Here is an 18,947-nt window from a genome sequence, read left to right on the forward strand (position 1 = left end):
GGCTCTGAAGTGTCTAACTCAAGGTACCCATAAAGGATGGCTCCAGGGGAGGAATGGGCCCCTAAAACAATGTGACAAAGGGAAGAGGAAAGAGCGCAACAGATTTTACACCTTCACAGAGAAAACCAGGTGTCTGTTCCAGCAATATGCACAACTCAGCAAAAATGGCTAGCTGTGTGCCTCCAGGCTTAAATTCACAAAACGAAACATATTCTTTACAAAGGTATTGCTTTTAAAATCTGCTCAATTCAGTTTTATTGTGCTGGCCTACAGAGGACACCATCTGGTATCTGTCATCCAAATCTACATGGACATGCTATCGATAAAATCCCCATTTCCAAAATGTGGGTTAGTTAAAAGTAGGGCCAGATTGCTGGCTGATACAAATTAGTCTGACCGATGTAGTTATGCTTTTACCAGCAAAGGATCTGACCTACAAAATCCCCACTTTAGATACTCATGCTCTTTTGGGACAGGAGATGTCATTATTTTCTGTGCTGTAAAACACTGCAGCACAGAGGACTCAGAGCCATGATTAAAACACTCAAGGATTGTGATGGTACACGTAATAAATAATAATCTAATTGCAGCAACAGATAGGTATCTGTATTTATTCATGTCAGAACAGCTCGTGTCATTCAGTGAATGGTCCGCATGCTTCACTAGAGAAAAACATTCTCTGCAGAGCTGCCATCTTAGGACCTTCCATAGTTTAGGTAGAGCAATAAAGGCAGAGCTTATGCTATTGTTGGCCATGTTATATCAATTCAATAGATATTAGTTATCTGAGTCTCTAGATACCCTAATACTTTCCATAAAGACAGAGCTTACCCCAAAGAGAAATATATTCTTCCCCTTCTGGGGGAGAAAAGAGGCCATCTCATTTCTCAACTACATAGAGCATTTAAACTTCATTGAATGGCCTTCAACTGTTTCAAAATGAATGAGCATTTTCACACCGTTGGACATTGTACCAAACTTTAAGAATTTTACTGAACTGAAGCAGGAGACTTAAGTTGCTTCTTCCCCTTTCATCCCTGAAAGGGAAGGGGATTTTAGCAACAAACTAGAGACTAAATCCTGTTACAATTTATGCCCCTCAGAAAACTACACTGGGGTTAATCAGAACAGTATTTGGCTGCTTTACTTACGTCACTGAGTCTTTCCCGAGAGCTACTTCGATGGAAACCTTTCGATTCCCCACTGGCACTTTCACTGTCGCTGTCTCGGCAACTGTTTTGACCTGGCTTGAGCTGTAAGAAAGATAAAAAAAAACAAACAAACAGAGAAAGCAAGAGTTTAGCCTTGTTGAGATTAAGTTCCCTTGTCTACTATTCTTTAACCCAGGCCCATAGCTACACAAAGCAGCATTTTCATGGCACTTGCAAGGCTACCACTGGCACCATGCAGCCTCGGTGCCAAGGCAGGACCTCAGGGAGACCACGAAGGCTGAGAGCAGAGCAATCTTACGGGCACACAGCTCATGAGCAGGCCAGGGGAGAGAGAAGCAACATTCAGATCCCAAGGAGACCACAGTTTAAGACTTTCATTTTGGGAACTTTTACACTACTCAATTTATTCTTACCAAGTTACCATCACAACAAAGCACATGTGGGATCAATCCCCTCCTTATCACAGTGTAGGAATATTGAGGGTTTAAGATCAATGGAAATTTTCCAAGAGAAGAGAACGGCCAGTGCTGGACTAGCCCCTAACATTGTCTGGTACCGTAACAACTTCCTGGCTAACCCCTGTGTTCATAAAACATCATCATCTATTTATCATGTAATGAGTTTTTTTTTGCCTTTCAAACACTGTTAATGAACTTTACTGGCATGGTAATATATAAAGATAAAAAATATATAAACCATATTTTCAGGACAATTGAGAACAATTGCATAAGCTTTCCCTCACACTGCAGGCTGTGCAGGCCAACGTGTTAGAACAGCAGCGTACTAAAACAAACATCTAGCACATACGTACATTATACACAAGCCCACAAACACAGCAAGAAGGTATGAACTACATCTACTGCAGTGCTGAAACTGTATATATTTCTTTTAATGTAACTTTCCCTATGTTTTGCTTCAATATATTAAAATATGGCTTAAGCTTTGTTGACACCTTGTTGCGTTTCTGTGAAAACTGTTTACTCCAGGTGTTAATACTGACAAAAAGTCAATTTTAGAAATTTAGATTTTAAATCATGAATAAACACTGGCAGCAGAGACAGATGCAGAGAAAATACTTGGTGACATATCTAATGAAGTATTTTATGAGACACCCGGCACGCTTACCAACGTTCTTAAAGCAAATACCAAAGAACTTCCATAACTTATCCCAACTGCTAATAAATTCACAGTAATTTCTATTTGACAGAAAATAAATAGGAAATCACACTCATCTCCATTTCATGACTGGTGAGCAAAAGTTCTTTCTCCATGAACTCTCTCCACCATCTTTTCCCCCTCTTCCTTCTCTCTCTTATCATTTTATTCCAGTTTGCCCAAAAACATGCTGCACAAGGACACAAAAATTGCCACGCATTCTCTTTTATAGGCACAAGATGCGCACTTCTATTCAATATAGCCCAGACACATTCACAACTGCTTACACGCTGCTCCTTTCTCCCAGGTACACTACAGGAATGCACAAAGAACCCTCAACCCCATGCTTATTATCGGTTTCTCCCTTGCACTGCAGTCAGCTGAGCAAGAGCAAACTTGCATATTTGGCATGTGCACTGCTTCACCTTCATCCCTTAGTCCCTGCTTTGGTAAGGAAAAAAAGAAACAACAAAATAAAAACAAGAGGCAAAGGTTCAACAAGTATAGTTGATTGATAGTCTTTTATGTTACTTCTTCCAATAGGTTTCATTCATTAAACTAAGACCCTCGTCCTTTCCTGGTACTCTGTGCCTTGGTCGCTCGATGCCACAGAAAACAACTGGTTGTCCTTTGGGGTTTCCATTCCCAGGCCTGTGGCATCTCCACAACCACAGGTGTGATGACAGTAAGAACAGGATGATATTCCCTTGACCAGGATGATATTCCCTTGACACTATCCAAGCAAGAGTTACTTGAAAGATAAGCCAGTGGGAACTGAAGGGCAGCAAAGCTCAGATGGGAGCCGGAAAGCCACAACAGATGCTCAAAAGAGTGGAGAATCTGCAGGAAACCCAGGAAAACTACCCAAACCCTATACCTCCTCCTTCAGGAGTGAGAAGGTCAAATGCTTGGCAAACATCTATACTGGGTAAAAAGGGCAGTTCTGTGTGTTCCCTATCAGTCAAAAAAAATGTAAAAGAAAATACATAAAACTAAGAAACTAAGGGCTTAGACAAACAAATGAGTTCTAATGCATGAGCACAACTGGAAAAAAAAAAAAAGCACTGGTATACTCTCAACTCAAAGAAAATGTAACATAAGAACTGTAAGTTCTTTATCAAACACAATTTCATAAATAAACTAAATATTCCACAGCTCAGCCAGAAAATCTCAAGTAAAAAGGTTTTTATTTCAAATAGAACGGTTTATCAGACAGATGTAACGGATTTAGGTAATATTTTTTGGAGGTGGAGGGGAGGATAACATATTCAAGAAGTCTAATACTTCATATGTAACTCGCAGATTTTATCTAGGACCACCGTGTACCGTAATTTTATGGTCCCAGATTTAAAATTTAACCAGCCAAAGGAAAATGGATCAAATTTCCCTGACTCAGTCTTTTGTCAACAAACACACAGTGATGGAAAAACTGTTACTGTAACTGGGGCCTGAATAATTTTTTGCAGTCTTTTTTTTTTTTTTTTTTTTTTAGAACTTCAATTTATTTCATGCAAAATTGTCATGCATTAGGGTTTTTTGTTTTAAACTAATCATAACTCTTTTTTCATACTTGTGACATTGTGAATTCTAGCTATTTACAAAGAGAAGAGACACCCAGCAGGTGCTATTCTTTTGGACACAATTTACAAGGAATAAGAGAATATGACTGAGATATCGAAGTTTCAAACTCTGTAGGAACAAAGTTAACTGCATAGACCAGACAGAAAACTCAGAAGTCCAAGTTCAGATTTATAAGCTTTCCATATTTTCCTTTCTTTTTTTTCCTGAGTTATTCCATACGCCAAACTGTTGAGGGTTTACATTTTATTCCAAAACCCATCAATCTGTGCTAAATTTAAAAAAAAAAAAAAAAAAAAAAAAAGCATGGAAATGTGCCCATTGTCTTCTTGAAGAACTTAAAGTTGCACACAAACGCACATGAGAACACTTAATGTGGAAAGGCAATGGTTCATTTCAGTCTACTCACAAACATTCAGCCACTCGAAGTGATGCTGGAATAACACAGCACTGCTAGAAAAGGTCTGCAAATAAGAGACCGGATTTTCAGTTACACTGCAGGGACATGGTGCATTGCTCTGCAGCACACAGGATCCCTAAAAGGAGCTTCCCCGAGAAAATGCAAATTTTCCTGCTTGGAAGATATTTGAAGTGCTACATTCACAACTCTTGCTCCTGTATCATTCTTGTCAGGGTGCCCCGTGAAAAAAGCAAAGCCAGCACAGCTCTCCCGTGATGTCCACACAAGCGCCTCGAGGACTCTCCCACATTAACATAGACATTGCTCTTCCATATTTGCACTGAGCCAAGAACAAAGAAGGACAGCAAAAAGCAAGTTTGGCTCCATGCTTTCAGTGGGAATGAATTTATCCACACGTTAGGATCTCATATGGGTCTCATGAAGAGGAAATAGAGGGTTTACTAGATCTAAAACTCTGAACACACAGGGCACTGCTGGCTCGCAAAGAACTCCGCAAGGTCTCCCTGGGCACGGAAGATGGATATATATACAGGCAGCAAAGTGAGAACCAGGAACCTGAGCCTGCTTGCCCACACGGGAAGGCACGGGGCTAGGACCCCGGTGAACACCTACATCTTCACAACTTTTCCAGGATTTTTTGGAAATTCTCAGCATCATCACATCGTATTTCTGGAAAGCTTTTACCTCAGTACAGAACCTATTAGTTTGTAATGCCTGATGGATGATACTGAAAGTCAAGCATAACTGGATAACTGCATTTTTTCTATTATAAGTAAGAAAGGAAAAGGGAAAAAAAAAAAAAAAAAACACCACAAAAACAATGTGGAAGGATTGCTGCTGGCTGAAGTGCGGGGCTGGAACTCAGCAGCAGGTTTTATTTCTGAATCCCTCTCCCCATACCTGAGGCCCTCTCTAGAAAGTTAAAATAACTGTATGTCTTCCTTACTCTCCCAAACTGGTCTATTTCAAGTGTTTTTGTTTTTGTTTTTGTTTTTTTTTTTCTTTTAGCAGGGACAGTTTCCCAGGAGCTGACTGCAGAGTACACAGCACACAATTGGGCCCCATGGCACTCACAGCTCTGGGGACTACGGGGGTACCAACAACCGTTTCTAATGGGGAGGGGGCTCCACTGCCAGAGTGCATGCATAGAGGAAAAGAACAAACAAACAAAAAACACCCTAAAACCACCCCCACACACCTGGGGTTTCACTCCTCCCTTGTGTACGGCCACAAGTCTTCTGGAGCCTGGGTGCCAGTGGGGCAGCAGGGCCTGCTGTGAGGAGAGGCCGGGCCTGGCTCCAGCCGGCGCTGAGGCAGCCCCACCACAGCCACTGCCGAGCCAGTCAGTGACACCTGTGGCACCTCTGTGAAAATGTATTTAAGAATGGGCAGAAAACAACACGAAAAAAATGAGGAGTGGGAGGAAATAAAAGTGAGAGGGAGTCCTGTGAGCACCCAGGTCAGAGCAGGAGGTGCACCAGGGCTGAGATTCCACCACAGCCCAGAGACAGCGGGGGAGAGTGGGGACATCACCTGAAGAAACCAGGGCCTGTGGAGAGCCCGTGGTGCAGCCGCTTCTTCCTCAAGGAACTGTCGGAAGGACCCACAGGGAAGCTGTGAGGAACAAGGAGCAGCAGCAAGGAACTGTCATGGGTTGACCCCAGCCCCCATTCCCCAACCTCTGCACTGCTTGGCGGGGAAAGCCAGGGAAGCAACATGGTTTAATTGGCTTCCCGCTATCCAAATGTCTTTTAATTGGCAACACATTGAATTAGTTTTCCACAAGTCAAGTTTGCTTTGCTTGTGGTGGTCATTGGTCAGTGATCTCCCTGTCTTTATTTCGACCCCCAAGCTTTTGCACCTTCTCCCCCTGCCCTGTTGAGGAGGGGGAACAGAGCGGTGGGCGCGCAGCAGTCCCTAGCCAGGGTTAACACCTAGCCAGGGTAAATTCCTAGCCAGGGTTAACACCCAGACAGTTTTAATGCCTCCCCACAGCTCGGGCAAGCAGGCAGCTGCTCATGCACTGACTTGAACCACTGAGCACCTATCACCCTGCACTGCCCTGCAGAGCGACGCAAAACGGGTACTGAGCTACAACTGCTGCAAAGGGGGTAATGACTTCAGAGGGTATCTGAGATAGCACTGGGATGGGGGAAGAAGATGTATAAACTAGTGACACTGGCAGTGACTGCTTGATGAAGAAAAAATAGAGAGACTACCTCTGGCCTAAAGATCACAAAGAAACTGGCCAGACATTGATACAGTGATTAATAAATTGAAATAAATGCAAAAACATCAGCATGAAACTGATAATTAAGAGTCTTGTTTCAGGGCATGGGGAGATTTTCAAGTGACTTGAAATCTTATAGAACTATTTTTGCACCAGGAAAATACTCAGCCCTGTTTTGTGACAGCAAAAGTGTAAACTGAATATGCACCTGTGTCCAGGGGAAGAAGCTCTCTGTTGCTCTTCATACTGGCATTCAAAGTCACAGGGTGAAGTAGACCTAAATGTACAGGCTTATGAGTAGGATAGAGGATAGATCTCCAAGAAAAGTGCTATTGTTACTATATTTGTCAGACATTTCTGTGAAATGAGGAAGGGATGGGGGATGTAAGCCATAAAACACTCCTAAAGATAACCCATAACAGCACGGCACTCTGTTGCCTTTTGTCTCAGAACGGAAAAGAATGAAGGAGAGAGATAGTCGATCATGTTAAGAGGCATAAGGAGGAATAAAAGGGCAGCTGAGCCCCAAGCTACAGGGAGCATCATCCTCTCAGGACTGCAGTTTGCTTTGCTGGATCCCTAAGCCACTTTAGATAATTCCATAGTAGCGGTGCCTGGTTAGCACATAACAAAAAGGAAAATAAATAAACCTATGGAGAATTTAGCAAAAGCCTTTTTCACAGAGCTTATATATCATGTCAAAAACACCCTAATGTGGCTCTTCTCAGCTTTTTTTTTTTTTTCTTAATATATTTTAATTTAAAACCCCATACCATTTGGCAGCAGTAAATCCAAGCTATGGTATAGTTTTGAGGTGCCTGAGTTTCCACACCATATGGAATTAAAGGATTATTTCACTACATTATACTTTAAAGTTATGAATACTAACACTTCTCCGAATTATAGCGCAGCCAGCAAACTAAGCCGTTACCAGAGCCCTAGAGGAAGAGGACACCTGCTCTCCAAGGGATGGCATAACCCTACTGCAGGAGGGGAATTATGCTTTCAGTTCTGCCTGTCATTCTTTATTTACACAGCTTTTGCAAGGACAAGATAGTCCAAAACTGGTCTGATCCAACTCCCACCTGGATGAATATATTTTCTAGCTCAGATCAGCTAGAAAAGTGAACAGGCTTGTCACTTCTCCATTAGCGATGTTTCCTGACTCCAGAAAGCCTCAACGGGAGCAGTCCCATCCCAGACCCACAGCAGAAGTTTGTCCTGACCACACTGATAGCCTACACATACGAGGACATTTCTATATGCTCCTTCTTACACCGAGTTTACTTGCATTTTGCTCTCTGGGCTTTCCCCAGCAGCCTAGACTCAAGCCAGGCTGTGAACATGCAAATTTTTGTCACTACTGGGAATCACAAACTTCTACCCGAATGTGGCACACGTGGATGAAGGCAGAAGCACCAGCACATCAGGCAGTTGCCCACGGCTGCCTGCTGCTCTGGGTGGCCAAAGGCCAGAGAACAACAGCCAGTTCTGCTGCCTGTGCAGGGTAAGCCCAGCTGCACTCACTAAGGTCTTTGTTAGCAGCTTGGACAGTCTCAGCATGATTTATCATGAATCTATCGGTGGTCCTTCAGGGCTTGGAAGAGGAGGAGCCTGGCTTGTGGCACATAAAGCAGGAGAGAGGGTGCTGGGGGGCAAGAGAGGACCCATGGTTGCAGGGAGCAATGTTGCACCGTGCTGGCTGCACTAACCACCTGCTGGGGAGGGAGCCAGAGCAGTGGGCACCGCCAGACACCTGTGTGAGGTTGGGGGTCCGGGAGGGGATGGACTGCTTGCGCCTGGTAGCATCAGATGCCTTTGAAGGTGATGTGTCGCCTGAGCACAGGGAGCACCTCCAGCACCCCGCCGTGGAGCTGACCCATTGACTCCCTGCTGGGTTTTACCCACTTGTTTATTCCAATGTCAGGGTGACCACGTGCTCCAGGGAGTCCAGTTTTTATATGCTTTGGGAAGCAAAACCTAACTGCAGTTCCCACTATCCCCCACCCACTCATTAGGGCAGAAAAACAAGCAGGAAATTAAAATATGTACTGTTGCATTATTTTGCACTCAAACATAGCTTTCACCTCAAAATCTGTTTACTGTTTCATTTCAAAATTCACATTGAAACACGACTGATTCTAAACTACAAAACAACTGATTATAAAAATCAGAAGTATAATCAGCGGATTAACGGGTGATGAGTTAAACGTTGTTCAGTTGAAGGGTGCTGCTTTTTATATGATATCTAGAACAAGGAAGAAAACGTCTTTAACTTTCCTGGTCCACTGAGGTTTCACACACAGGTCACAGCTCCCTGGCCCGCAGCACACAGTCCCACAGGTAGGAACATCCACTTTGTGAGTATGGCACAAGCACAGCCTAAGAAGCTGGTCCCTGCCAAACCCACACCCCTGAAATGCCTTCTATTAGTCAGAAAAGAACAGCAGCAGATTTCATGCAGGACTGAGTATTTGATTACAAAGAAAACACTTTATCAATGACTGAGAACAAATCTGGCTGTATGAAAACAAATAAACGGAGAGCTGCTTAGCAAGAAAAAAATAAAAAACAACAATGTAAATCCAGGCTTGTTACTTGTGATTTAAATAATGATTAACAGTTTTCATTTAAATACTTTCCTTTAAATCTATCCTGCTACTGACACAAGTTAGACTAATACTACTTACACAGCACTTACACGTCACCCAAAGCTTTACAGGTGGTTTAACATGGCAGCCGTAGGTCTGGAGCAAGACCTCTACACTGCATTTCCAGCAAAGCTACGTTCACTGCCACGACTTCTGTCTGAATAGCTAAACAAAGGAGCAGTACAAGGAAAGCAAATCAGAGGTGAGATAATGAGGAGGAAGAATATTTACAATGCACAAGTTTAGGCAGTAAATATGAAAAAAGAATTCACACCGAGTGTGCACTCTGAACAATATTAATACAAAGACATTTTTCACACCGGGGAAGAAAAATCTTGTTACCTGAGAGATACAATAAAACATTTGGAGAGGCTCTCTGTGCATGTCTTGATATTTAATCTTACAACAACCAATGCACAGCCACCAAGAATCAGGGCCTACATGCCATCGCCCTGGGATATGACATCCTTAGCAGAAGATGAAGCTAGTTTATTTTGCATATTTGCGTGGTAAAGGGAGGTAGACCAACAAAGTAAAGATTTTATCTTTTGTTTCTTCCTTGTCCCTACTGAGAATAGAAAGTAATTTCTTGTTCAAAAATTCTTTTTAAGAAAACTAAGAATAAACACATGTATTTTTCCTATTTCCTGTTGACAACAAATCCAAATCTAATAGAACTTGAATAAGTAACTATAAACAATTACCTAATTAGCTCCATGATACAGAACAAGGGTGTCTAACTTACTTATACTAAAGCACTGACAGTCATTTCCTGCTGCCTTTGAGCTGATCCAGAGTCTGCTGCTGCACTTGCTCAATACATCGGAGCAGAGGAACTCATCCTCTGCTGCCGTGAATGGGGGAGATCCTCATGGAAGAAACAGCTACACCCCACTTCTCCCAGGGAGAATTTGGCTATCTAGCATTGTTATTACAGAAACACCAAGTGACTGGGATCTGCTTGCAGCAGCAACAGCAGAAGCCACAACGGCTAAGAATAAATAGCATCCTTGCCAGAGCGGGGGTGGGGGATAAAGAGAACGGGCATTTATTTCCAGATCCTCTTCTCCTTCATTATATGCTTGGGCAACCTTAGATATATAGCACACAGAAGGTACCCTGAAGTAGCTCTGTAGCTCTATTTTATCTAAGTTACAAAGGGAATGCAGCCCATCATTTTTTTTCTGTGCTGTTTATGCAGAAATCAAAGATAAATTTGGCATAAACTCATCACACCTCAGAATCATACATACATTATACAACATATAAAGTGTAACAGACTTGCTCTGTTCCCCAGCTCCTGTTAAGAATGGTATGAAACAGCAAGCTGTTGGCAATTGCAACAAATGAAGCGTATTTCTTGCACACTTTAAAAGCTGAATTGCAAAAAAATATAGGCTTCTTCTGACCCTTTGCATTTTGATGGTTGCACAGTGAGAAATACAGCCTTTAAAATTACACCTTGCAAAGCACTCCATTGTACCAATCAATCTCCCCAAGCAGCTTCCATAGCCCAGTCTCGCAGGGTACAAAGAGGAGGATAAAGAACGAGAGCCCAGCTGGTCTGCTCGGAGGCAGCCAAAGCCGTGGCCATCAGGGTAGAATCGATTTGTCCTTCTCGATATTTACTCAGTCCCTCTGCTGAGTTCATTTGTATCCCCGCTCAGATTTCCAGGGCTCTCCGTTGCTTCTGTGTCAGGAAAACATCCCTTTGTACTGCTAAAAACCACCTCTGGAGCACAGCTGCTCTAGTGCCAATTCCTGCCTGCATGGACACCTGTACTCACAGACTGATCCACATACGGCACAAGTCCTACATCTTATTCAGCTTAAGCTCCTGTTCTGTATGTCCCGCAAGCAGATTTTAGTTCCATGGGCAAAGATGTGACCTGTTAACACAGTTGCCCAGGCTCAAGTCCTGGGCATACATGTATGCCACCAGGAGCAGTGCACAGAGGTGTTCACTGCAAGGGCATCCACCGGGGATGGGGTTTGTGGTTGCCTTTAAGCTTGCTCATATGAAAGAGAACCAAGCTGACAGCTCTACCCCAGCACTGTGGCTGAGGAAAGCCTTTTTCAGAGTTCTTGGCAACCTGAAGGATGGCTTTCCAGATCCTTCTTGTTAGACCATTACCACCTCTTGCTTCAGTAGCAGGTCTGGCCTATGGATTCGGGGAGTCTGTCCCACCTCAGCCCTACATCTCTGAGGAGCCCTCATTTCTTTTGTACAGCAAGGACAGGTGAGGTAGGAAAGCAGCAGAAAAAACCCTGCCTTCACTCTGAATTTGTGGGAGAGGTAAACAGAAATGCTATCCCATTCAGCCCAAGGCCACTGACATCCAACTCCGTAAGGACTCTGCTTGGCCTCTGGTTGACTTTGAAACGTATCACCTACTGGAAAAATACCTAAGTATCTAAGAAGATAAAACAAATCACATGATGGAACAAAAAGCAAGCAGGCCAGGTCAACAAGTTTAACAGTACTGCAGCTCCACAAACAGAGCCTGAAAAAGACTGAAGTGACACTGCTCGCTCACCTGAACTAAGCCACGGGTATCGCCATCCTTTTTTTCCCCTCAGTGTAGACCACTGAACTGACACCCAGCTAACGTTACAGGAGCAAATAAATGACTCAAAGGAGGAAATATCAGTATTCATGGATGGACCTCAAGTTGTTTGCCACTGTTTACTTAAAAAAAGCCCTGTTATTTCATAGTTCGATATAAGCCCAGAATAAATATTTAATAACTTGGTTGCATAAATAATGATTTGAAGGTTGAGCTATCGGCTTAAAAATATAATACTATTTTAAGCCGTTTAACTGCCCAGTCATATAAATTATTCAAGATTTAAAAGTCATGCTGTGGTCTCTGTACAAGGAGAAAACTAGGAAGTTGTAACTATAATGACAAAAGCGGGGCAAGATCAATCAAACCACATGATCTCTAACACAAACAAGCAGCAATTAAGCAGCAATCAAGACCAATATGACTGTGGTTGATGTCCTTTTATGCCAATACTCTCAGCCCAGAGAGCAAAACTTAATAATGTTTTGCAATTTATCAAGGGAACCATAACTCTGCTCTCTGTGACTTGGCCAAGAGGCTATTATGATAGCATTTCTCTATAATTTAATAATGTGATGGAACGGAGAGGGAAGAGTAAAAGCATTTTTGACATATAACTCATGTCTATGCGTATTGTATTTTCTCCTTGCTTGAATGATAGAAGCAAAAGTCATAATAATATACCTCAGTACCAATTTGTTAGCAGGAAAGGGGAGCTGAAGTATCTGGCAAAGAAAATCTATTTGAAGAAGCACAGAAGGGATGGGAATGAACCATCTGAATTCATTAGCAGCTGTCATTGATGTGGAGATGAGTTTAGAGATGAAGAGAAGCTAGTCATCACAAATAACTCAGGAGAAAAGCAAAGGGAGGAACTGTTGTTTAAGTTGTTTAAATCTGGATTAGCTTCTGATAGATGGCAAGCTGCCACTTACAGGAACCTTAGTGTTGTGTGCTCCACCCTCTTTGGAGGGAAGCTCTTTGAACAAAATAAGATATTTTAGCGTTTCAGGCTGCACACAGATTGCCAGTGCTCCTGGGTGCTGCTCTGTAACACTGGCCTGTTTGGCACTAGCAAGTCACAATTTTTCTGTACCCGAGGCTGTAGTTTCACAGCACCTTTTCTGCTCCAAGAGCCCATCCCTGCTGTTACCCATCCGCTACAGCCTGCTTTTCCCACACCTCTGAGGCTCCCTGGGTCGGGCTTTGCAGGGATCTCAGCCAGGTTAGAAATGACCGGATTATTTTCTTCTTCTTTTCCTGGGTTGTATCTAGCCCAGGTGAATCCTTTGGTTTGGTACACGGGAGGCAAAAACGTTGGAAGGGGCAGCAGGGACTGTCCTCAGGCACTACCAGGAAAAGGATCGCTGAAGGAGCACTTCCTTAAACCACTTTGACTTCATGACTTAAACCTTGTTTGCTCTAGACACAAGAGCTGCAGCTACTTTGACAAATTCAGAATGTCTTAGAACTCCTAACAATACCAGTTCATTTTTTTTTTGCTTTGTTTTATATTTACAGTTGTTTTTTTCTGCTTACCTCTCTTCTCATCCCAAGAAATAACAAAATATATTGCAGCACTATGCTGTCACCTTAGATTACTTTTGCCAATTGAAATTATGAGTTCTCATATTGGCAAATGTCAAAAAATCTCCTGGTACATCATGGAGTCTGTCCCTTGTCAACAGTGACCAAAGGTGATTTAATGTTTGATAGATTTCATAAGCCAGATGCCTCAGCCAAAGTCCAAAACCAGCTTCGTTTTCTGGAAAATCGTTCTGCCAGCTAGAGGTATTAGCCCCTCCATTGGCAGCCTCAACAGAAAGGCAAGGAACTGGGGCAAGATCCAGTGCCCACTGAAATCAAGAGGAACATTTCCACTGATTTAGGGAATGCAGAATCCATTGAAGAGAACCGGGCGTCCACTATGCTGACTTCCTAGATAATTTGTCTACCTTATACTGATTAAAAACAATTTAACTTCTCTTTCATATGCTTTAATATCATATTAAACTTACCCACCTTGAAAACATAGTCATATACTAGGTAAGAAGAACTTTGTTATTCTTTCAAGGCAAGTGAAAAAAAAACAACAAACCTATAACACGGGACTACTATCAAATTATGGTTAGCTGAATTAATCCGCATCCTAGCATTTAATAATTTTAAAGTGCTTATTCAGGAAAAGGTCAAAAATCACTCCAAAAGATATGCTAATGGTTCTCTAAGTAATGTTTAGACACGCTGAATAAATTTTCACACTTAAGTCACATATAGAAAGCATTACAAAATGCATTATAAATTGTGCTCTTCACAATGTAGAGCTGTGCATAGAACATACATGCTCTGGACTCCCCACAAGACAGGACTTAAGCACTTGCTTAAATTTATCTTATCAGCTGAATCATGACCTGTAAGAAGCCTACTCTTGTTCATCTACGTGATTAAAATTAAAAAAAAGAAAAAAAGAAAAAAAACAAACACCTAAAACACACATACACACAAAAAATGTCCCAAAACTGCCAATTCTCCCCAGACTCCATCCTAACAAAATGAAAAATAGTTGTAAATAATTGGAAATGAAGAAAGATAAAGCTCTGCACTGATGGACCTACTTGGAAGCCTTGCCATGCTTTGAAATATTTGGGCTTTAAAATGACCCACAAGACTTAAAAATTAAGTATCAGCATGTGAAAACGTACCATATTACAGCTTAAATCAACCATTACACAGGCTCAGCAAGCATCAGCACACTCCTTCTATGCACTAAAAAACGTCAGCTTCTCCTTAGTGAACAATAATTTGTGAAATAAAGCAGGCATGCAAAATATGGGTGGCAGGCAACAAATGCAGATATTTTGGGCACCAAGGTGTTTTAAAATTGTTTTTCACTTCTGCATCCAGCATCCACAGAAATCTCAACAGATCAAAGTTTTGCAGACAAGGAAAAAAAGGCCCACAAAATTAATAACTATTTAAGTATTCTGTTTCATCATGATAACAAACAGATGGTTTTAATATTCTAGAGGCTAATTTCTGAACAATTAAAAACACAGCAAGACATTAACATCTAATGAAACATTTTAACTACCAGTATATGCATCTGCCATTAATTTCCACACAGTAAGGTCTTGGTTCTCTTCAATCTGTTCTTTATTAAGGAAAGTTTTTCCACTCTGAATTTAGTGAAGTAGAGAATTAACAACTGTTTTCAATCAGCAATCAGCATGATATTTCGCCAGTGTGCATTGAAACCGTCCACACTATCAGACATAAATTTACTCCTATGATGGCTTTGATCTGCACACCGAGTAGAGATGTTAGAAGGGAATTCATTTTTCTAATTCCATTTTCATTTAGAACATATGAATTAACCCCTCACAGATCCAACATCTCTTTTTATCTACTTCAGATAAAGGAGGACACCTACTTAAAATGTTACGGCTTACGCATTACTTGCAATCTAGCCCAAAACAAATACATTTTTTGAAAGCAACAAAACCATTCCTATGCAAACTGTACTGAAATAAAAGTTCTTCAAAGGTAACTACAGTCTGATATTTATGAGCTTCTAATTTATATTTCCTTTGCTCATTTGTGATAAGAACATAGGATAGTATTCATCAAAGCCATACCCATGCAAAAACCAGTTGCTGTAAAAAAGAAAGTCTTTATACCACAGACACCGAGCCATCTAATTCATCTGCTCCCTAATCAGACATGCAGCTTAGAACTACTGATGAATTTTCTGCAGGTCTTCACCAATTTGGCAAGTTATGATTTAAATTAAGCCTAGGCAAGTCATTCTCCTTGATCCCAGGGTATGGCAAAGGGTTGATGTTATTCAGTATTTGTTGTCATCACCTAGCTGCTGTAGAATGAAACCTGTAAATAAATACCTTAAGGAATAAATTCAAACACTCTCTGTGATGGGCTCGTATAGCTTGCCTGCCTTTCATTAAACATAAATATGTAGGCAGTACAGCTCAATGTGTGTCTTGGTTTTCAAAAGGGTTAAGTTAGTGAGTAACTCCCAATGATTTTAACAGGAACCACATTCTGTCCAGGTTCCTGTTTTGTTTTTAATCATGTCATTTATGTAAACATTGAATTGCAAGCCTAAGTTAATAAACATTGAAAAAAGCCTTGACTAAACACAGGTTTAGGGAAGGAGTCAACTGCAGGACTCCGTCTTTTGGATTCATTCCGTGGAGTTCAATGGCAACTTCGTGGTGCACCAAGGAATGTCTGAAAGGCATCTACACAGAACGAGGGACCTATGTCCTAGTTACTGCTCCAAGTCAGCAAAAAGGGGCATGAATGTGAGCCTTCTGCCTGCCAGCCGATGCCCTATGAATGGATGTTTGCTGTTCCAACACATCTCCCTCCCTCCAACTGAAATAACGCGCTGGGCTCAAGGTACTTCCCACAACGGCGGTGTATTTCCACGCACACTTCCACAACAGGCCCTCTGCAATAAAAAGCACCTCACGTCCTTGTCGAGCCCTACTCAGTGTGACTGTATCTGTCTCAAAGGCTCAGCCTGAACAAAGCAGTCTCTGTGTCAGTACTTGATTTTTTCTGTGTTGAAACAGGTTTATTGCAGGTTAAGGGCCAGATCCAGGAAGGCTCAGAACACCCACAAACCCATTTGGAATTCAGGTTTTCAAAACCTGGAACTAGAACAGTAGTCAGGTATGAAAGGACATGAAAGATTAGCCATTTGGCTCCGAGCGCTGTCATCACGACGAATTTCAAGGATTAGGGCTTGGAGTTCCTGATGTGCCTAGCAGAGGCAGGAGTGTAATGCCACTGGAAGGCAGCGAGCTTTGGCTCGTTTTATATCCACTTTTGGTTCGATGAAATATGGCTGGAGTGGTGTCCCTGGGGGGGCCATATGGGATTTCAAGAGACCTTTCCAGCCAGTCATATCTGGTTGAGAGAAATGTGCGCACTAAAATGAATGTACTGGGAGTTTGCCATGTAACCATTAGCCATACAAGCACCATTAATATACCTCGGAGACGCTGCCTTATTTTTATGTCAGACAGTTTCAGACTAACACCGTACTTAGTGAGGATAGCACAATATTAAAATGTGACTTTCATACTTTTTATGCTCCAAGTGCCTGGATCTACTCCTGGCACGCTACAAAAATAATACTTTTATGATTCAGTTTTTCCATGAAATATTTATAATACAGCTATTGAGTGATGGAAGTGCCAGAATATTACTATTGCTATACTTGAATTCCTGGAGATTGTAAGCTTTTGTTTGGTCTAGCAGCGTGAAGGAAAAGCGTCCTGCTAAACATCTGTCTCTCGCTGGGGAGCCACATGGGAAATAAAGACTTTGGGGCAGCATTGCCTGAAGTATTTGAGTACTCATCTTACCTACTGCAGTCTATGAGAGCTCAGGAGACTCAGCATTATAAAATCAAAGAAAAGCAAAGAAAGATGCAGACGCAACTGGTCCCACAGCCCATCCCTCTGGGCCCAGGAAGGGCCAAACTGTATCTGCATCGCTCCTGGCGCACAGACAACCCAGACCAAACTGCTGCTAAAGACCCCCAGTGACCTCTACAACTGCTGCAGGTGAATTACTGCAGTGTTTCACTGCCTTTCCCTGCACAAAGCTAAACTTCATGGCTCAGCCACATCCCCTACCTGCAGCAGTGCTCCTCATCCTGTCTATCACGGATACATCAAACTGATTTTCCCTTGCTCTTTGCAGCAATCTTGTGTTTCAACATTGTTATCAGTGCCTTCATTTTATTTTCTCTTTTAAAAAGTAAATTTCCTCAATTCTCTCAAACCTATCTTGAAGACCATGCTCTTAGACTTTCTCTGTGCACTCCACACATTTCTCTCACTGATTATTTCCTCTTCTGACGGAGAGCACCCAGAACATCCATTAAGAATCATAAAATCATACAAATCATGCTGGCATAAAATGCATATTAAATGAAATACATCAGGATGAAATGTGCATTAAAAACTGTGCTCTGTGTTTAGACGACTATTCAGACAGGCTTACTTTTGGGTGTCTTAAAAGACACCTGAAATGTATCTGAAGTGATCACCTGAAGTGCTCACAACATAGTACTTTTGAATGTATACCACTCGTTCCCTCCTGGAAGTGCTGTTAACTCATTGTATAAATAATATTAGATCTGTAAAAGATCCTTCCTGAACAAAACAGAAATAACTACAGGTAGAGACAAGCTGCTTAGGGAAGAAAGGTTCGGGAAAGTCTTTGTTAAGTTCACTGCAGCTTGATTCAGATCTCTCCTCATTGAAAACCTTACACGAAGCAGGCCTTCTGCTAGATATTAAGACTTTTCAATAGAAACTTTATTTTGTAATAGCGCTTTTGTAAGCTGGAGTTGCTAGGACAAAGCCTAACTCCTTGTGGTACTTCCAGCTGGAATGCATTTGCTCTAAGAAGCTGTCACTGAAGTGATCTGGAGAAACACTTGAATTCCTTTTAGCAGCTTTCAAAGACCGCTCCGAGATGCCCCACAGCCCCGTTCTCCTTGCCAGGCCCTTCTCCCTCCCTCCTGCACTGAGTTACAGCAGAGCGCTGGAATAAAACACGGCTTACTCCGCCGTTAAGCGTCCCAGTTAGGCAACCTGGAACTGGAGATCGTGTGCAGGTTTTTTTTTTTTTTTTTTTTTTTTGGTGTTCATAGACCTATTTTACAACAACTAAGATGATGAATGATGAAGGAGATTCTGAGGCAGGCCTAAGTCTGACTTTAACAGCTCCACGCAAGGACGGGATGAAGGGGCGAAGCATGGAAGGAGCCATCGGGGTGGCTGCAAGGTAGAGTTATTACATTCTTTTTAAGGCCACAGAAATGCCATGCTGTCAACCTCCGGTATCCCACAGCAAACCATGGCAACAGCTGCCTGGCTCTGTAGTAATAAACTGAACCAATTTAATAGCTTTTATTGTTCTGCTGTGATGTTTGAGCGCAACCACTTCTTTCCTCCTAGGACTCCCGAGCCCGCAAGGGCAGCAATGAGAGAAGATCTCATTTACCTAAAAGCGCTTATAAATTTTTAATTTGCTTTAACAAGTAAATTAACAAGTCCCTCATTCAGGCAAGTTTTATGGCCTCTTGCCACTTGGGGAGGGCCATAAAAGTTTTATAGATAATCCAGAGCTACT

General features: G+C 42.1%; 1 protein-coding gene across 2 annotated transcripts in view; it reads right to left on the bottom strand.

Annotated features, from left to right (window-relative positions):
• Positions 1-18,947, bottom strand: part of AUTS2 (activator of transcription and developmental regulator AUTS2) — a 760,738-nt gene that overhangs the window by 424,860 nt on the left and 316,931 nt on the right. For both annotated transcript variants that reach the window (XM_032200715.1, XM_032200714.1), the window contains exon 3: positions 1,152-1,253. In XM_032200715.1, coding sequence (XP_032056606.1) covers positions 1,152-1,253 — 102 coding nt within the window. The remainder of the gene's footprint in view (positions 1-1,151; positions 1,254-18,947) is intronic.

The sequence above is a fragment of the Aythya fuligula genome, chromosome 20 (genome assembly GCF_009819795.1).
Source record: "Aythya fuligula isolate bAytFul2 chromosome 20, bAytFul2.pri, whole genome shotgun sequence".
In the NCBI taxonomy this organism is placed as follows: domain Eukaryota; kingdom Metazoa; phylum Chordata; class Aves; order Anseriformes; family Anatidae; genus Aythya; species Aythya fuligula.